Source organism: Procambarus clarkii, chromosome 4 (genome assembly GCF_040958095.1).
Source record: "Procambarus clarkii isolate CNS0578487 chromosome 4, FALCON_Pclarkii_2.0, whole genome shotgun sequence".
In the NCBI taxonomy this organism is placed as follows: domain Eukaryota; kingdom Metazoa; phylum Arthropoda; class Malacostraca; order Decapoda; family Cambaridae; genus Procambarus; species Procambarus clarkii.
In genome coordinates, this window is record NC_091153.1 from 44,391,252 (window position 1) to 44,395,966 (window position 4,715).

A 4,715-nucleotide genomic window follows, 5' to 3' on the forward strand; every position below is an offset into this window, starting at 1 on the left:
AAACAAGTTTTTCATATTTTTGACTAATTATTTAACAGACTAAATTTGAATTTAAACACTGAAAAAATTATAGGAACAATTTATTTAACAAATGTCCCGAGTCCTTTAGTCTTACAGCTGACTAAGGTTCGTGTAGCCTCTAAGACTTGGGTTCGGTTTCTCAGGGCATTTTTTGGCTTTTTCTTTTTACCGCGTTGTAAATTTTTATCCTATTTGGCTGGGGTCTGATGGCGCGTTTTAGGTCGTTTGCGCAGTTTCATGCCGCGCTGAGCGGACATGTTTGGAGATGGGCTCCGAATGCGCTTTGTCCGGCGCTCTCGCAGTTTCTTGGCGTTCAAACTGTCGGAGATTGCTCTGGTGTCCTGCTTTTTACAGGAACTTTTCGTATTCGGTGAGATTTTGCTTATGACTTCGCGTAAACGCCGAAGAAAGATAGGAAGGGTTGGGCGCCGCCTTGGGATCTTGTTTGTTGCTTCCCGAAGCAACTTATCTAGTTCCGGGTGATGCTTGGGCAACCGCTTCTTTATCACCAGCATTAGCCTCCCATAAGAGTAGACGTCTGAGGCAAAAGTGCTCGCCTTCTTCTGAAGGACCTCGGGGGCATATATAGTATTGATAGTCGGGTCCCCTTCAAGAAAAATTTTCACGTTGTTTCTGGAGGCCAAGCCATAATCAATTATACTAACCTGTGGGTTGTGGGGCGGACCTTGGATCATGACGTTATCACATTTGATATCATTGTGTACTATACCCGCCTCGTGAACCTCTTGTAACTTTATGCCAACCTCAAGTCCTAACTCGAGAAGGTCATATTTGGGACGTCTCAAGACGTCTTGTAGGGTCTGGTTGCCTTTATAGGTGGTCACAAGTGATGGTGGATTCACTGACCTATGCAACAACAAAGGGGCGCCTCCTGCACCATTCAGTAACGAGAGCACGTTGCCTTCGCTTTTAAACACTGCTGAAAACTCTGAAGATTTTGCTACTTTCAGCGCTGCTGGCTGGCCGTCCCAGTCCATGAGGGACACTGTCCCATACGTCCCTGAACCGAGAAGTTTCATCTTGACTCTTGGTAAGCTTCTGATCCGGTAACTTCTAGCAAGCCTCTGATCTGGTAATTTTTAATAAGCCACTGACTAGTCCCGTTACCCTGATATTAATATCCTAGATGACAAATATTAGTCAAGATGGAACTCCCGGCTTTGACAGCCACTTGACTAATTTTATGTCATCTAGGATATTATTGCCGGTTAATGGAGTAGTCGTCGATCGTTTGCTAAAACACACCTCAGCCACTTGGACTGGACGGTAGAACGACGGTCTCGCTTCATGCAGGTCGGCGTTCAATCCCCGACCGTCCAAGTGGTTGGGCACCCTTCCTCCTTATCCCCCCCCCCCACCCCCCGGCCGGGTTCCTATCATTTTCACTTATGGCCTTTTGCTCTCTGTCTCTCTTGGGTTCTATATGAGTCTCTCAGCTTCAATGCGATCAATTCTATTTCCCTACATATCCTTTCCTAAATCTAAACTTATCCAGTTTATACCCACTGTTTCGTGTTCTGTCTTGTGTTGATACTTTGAGTACCCTAGTAATATCCCCTTTGTTATGTCCATTCATCAACTTGTACACTTCTATCATGTTACGACTAACTCTTCGCCTTTCCGGTGAATGTAATTTAAGCTATGTTAATCTTTCTTCATATGATAGGTTTCTAATTTGGAGGGATTAACTTTGTCATCCTACGCTGGACGCGTTCTAGGGAATTTATATCCATTCTATAGTACGGCGACCAAAACTGAACTGCATAACCTAAATGGGGCCTAACCAGAGCTAGATATAGCTGAAGAACCACACCAGGTGTCTTGTTACTAACGCTTCGATTAATAAATCCCAGTGTCCTATTTGTCTTATTTCGAACATTCATGCATTGATCCTTTAGTTTTAAATTCTTACTAATCATAACTCCCAGATCCCTTTCGCAATCCGACTTCGCAATCTCAACACCATCTAGCTCGTATCTTGTAACTCTATCATCACTACCTTGCCTCAAAACTTGACATTTATCAGCATTAAACTGCATCTGCCAATCTTTTGACCAATTCAAAACCCTATTTAGATCGTCTTGAAGTGATAGTGAATCTTTTTCCGTGTTTATTTCCCTCCCGATTTTTGTATCATCGGCAAATCTGCAAATATTGCTGCTCAAACCTGAATCTAAATCATTTATATATATTATAAATAACAGAGGTCCCAGGACAGAGCCTTGAGGCACTTCATTAACAACATTTTCCCACTCTGACTTGACCCCATTTATACTAACTCTCTGTTTCCTTTGGTATAGTCATGCCCTAATCCAACTTATGGGAATAATCTTATTTTATGTTGAAAATTTCAAGTGTTTTTTTCAGTGTTTCCATGTCCTTATTTTTGTAATTATTTTCTCATCATCGGTAAACATTGACTTGTTTGAGTCTATTTAATCAGAAATGTTATTCATAATGTCTTTTAAGACATCTAAGCTTTAAGGTTTTTAAGCCAAAAAACAATGTCTTTCAAGCCATATTTTATGTTACTAAGTCACTTCACCCTGCTGCAATTTGCCTTAATGAAGGGATACTGCAACGGAGGTGTTGTGGAAGCCTTGGAATATGCAGTCGACGCGTTCTTCCTGTTCCTCCTGTGGCTTAGTTTAAGTTATTTATTTGTAATCCCGTACACGAGGTTGATCTACGAGCTTACCTTCTGCAACCCCCCCCCATCTTGTAATCACTGTACCTTACCTTGAGGTTACCTTGAGGTGCTTCCGGGGCTTAGTGTCCCCGCGGCCCGGTCGTCGACCAGGCCTCCTGGTTGCTGGACTGATCAACCAGGCTGTTGGACGCGGCTGCTCGCAGCCTGACGTATGAGTCACAGCCTGGTTGATCAGGTAAAAAATGTAGTCCCCATTGCAATGACAAAAAACCCTTTAGCAGGTTCAGTTGATTAGTAAGACTTATCTCTTTTCCCTTTCAAGCTTCTTTCATCTTTCTACTTTTCTTATGAGGGGTCACATTACATCCCCATGGCTGAGATATGTTTCTAATTTCCACACAATCATAGTATTTTTGTATTTTCAAGAATCTTTCATGTTGAGATCATTTCATTTTCAAGAATCTTCCATGTCGTGATCATGTCATCTATCTAATTTAGTTACATCTTTCATAGATGTAATAGTCTCGTAAGGGAAAGGTGGCGTTAACACTGCAGTCTGTACTAAAGGAACTATACTATATAAACGTAATTAATGTCCAGCAGTGTGAGAGCCTGACTGGTGCATGTGAGGTGATGTCGATGCCTATGTCAACCGTGCTCCAGTTGGTAGCAGGTTGCCGGGGAATTCAGTAGAGCGAGACTGGTCCTGGTTAATGACCCAAACTCTAACCTATAAGTTGTGGAGGTCCTTAAAATGAAGGCCATCCCTTATAGATTCCGCTCGAACCGAAAGCTATTGATGGGGCCCACTAGTTTGGGGAACCTATTCACCAGTTAATTGACAACTGAGAGGCGGGACTAAAGAGCCGAAGCTCAACCCTCATCCCTACTGCAAGCACAACTAGTCGAGTACACACACACACACACACACCAAAGAGCCAAAGCAAATCCCTGCAAACATAAATAGGCGAGTACACACACACACACACACACACACACACACACACACACACACACACACACACACACACACACACACACACACACACACTTAGTGGGAACCTGACTAACAGGAAACACCTCCGGAAATATATCAACAAATGTTATAATATCATTTATGCAAAACTGCAAACATATGAAAAATGTTGGAAAACTAGAACAGACTCACCATCGAGTCAGTATTCAGAACCTACGTCAGACCACTTCTAGAATATGAAGCACTCAAATTGGACCCCCTCTCCCTCCACTTGTGAAGTCCAACCAATCTTAAATAATAAGACAGTTGAAAGCAGTGTAAATTTACCTTAAAAAGAGAGGTCACAGGAGACATATTCTCCACCTACAAAATACTTAGGCCCCACATACAGTTTAGAGAGTTACCTGTTCCAAGTAATTGGATGACACGAAAAAAGGACATAGGTGAACATTTATGAAACTAGATATACCTCAAAGAAGTAAGAGTTAGCAAAGAAATACAGAATGCCACCTGCCACAGGTAACGATAGCCACCTGCCACAGGTAACGGTAGCCATCTGCCACAGGTAACGGTAGCCACCTGCCACAGGTAACGGTAGCCACCTGCCACAGGTAACGGTAGCCACCTGCCACAGGTAACGGTAGCCACCTGCCACAGGTAACGGTAGCCATCTGCCACAGGTAACGGTAGCCACCTGCCACAGGTAACGGTAGCCACCTGACACAGGTAAAGGTAGCCACCTGCCACAGGTAACGGTAACCACCTGCCACAGGTAAAGGTAGCCACCTGCCACAGGTAACGGTAACCACCTGCCACAGGTAACGGTAGCCACCTGCCACAGGTAACGGTAACCACCTGCCACAGGTAAAGGTAGCCACCTGCCACAGGTAACGGTAACCACCTGCCACAGGTGACGGTAGCCACCTGCCACAGGTAAAGGTAGCCACCTGCCACAGGTAACGGTAACCACCTGCCACAGGTAACGGTAGCCACCTGCCACATGTAACGGTAGCCACCTGCCACAGGTAAAGGTAGCCACCTGCCACA

At 44.2% G+C, this 4,715-nt stretch overlaps 1 protein-coding gene across 1 annotated transcript; it reads right to left on the reverse strand.

Moving 5' to 3' along the window:
- Positions 1 to 209: 209 nt before the first annotated feature.
- LOC123748872 (uncharacterized) lies at positions 210 to 1,061 on the reverse strand. The gene has a single exon (XM_045731002.2). It carries the CDS (start codon positions 1,059 to 1,061, stop codon positions 210 to 212), a length of 852 nt encoding a protein of 283 aa, XP_045586958.2.
- Positions 1,062 to 4,715: the final 3,654 nt, after the last annotated feature.

Bases quoted from the DNA above. Each gene is read 5' to 3' on its own strand.
- LOC123748872 (XM_045731002.2), bottom strand. From the start codon at position 1,061: ATGAAACTTCTCGGTTCAGGGACGTATGGGACAGTGTCCCTCATGGAC.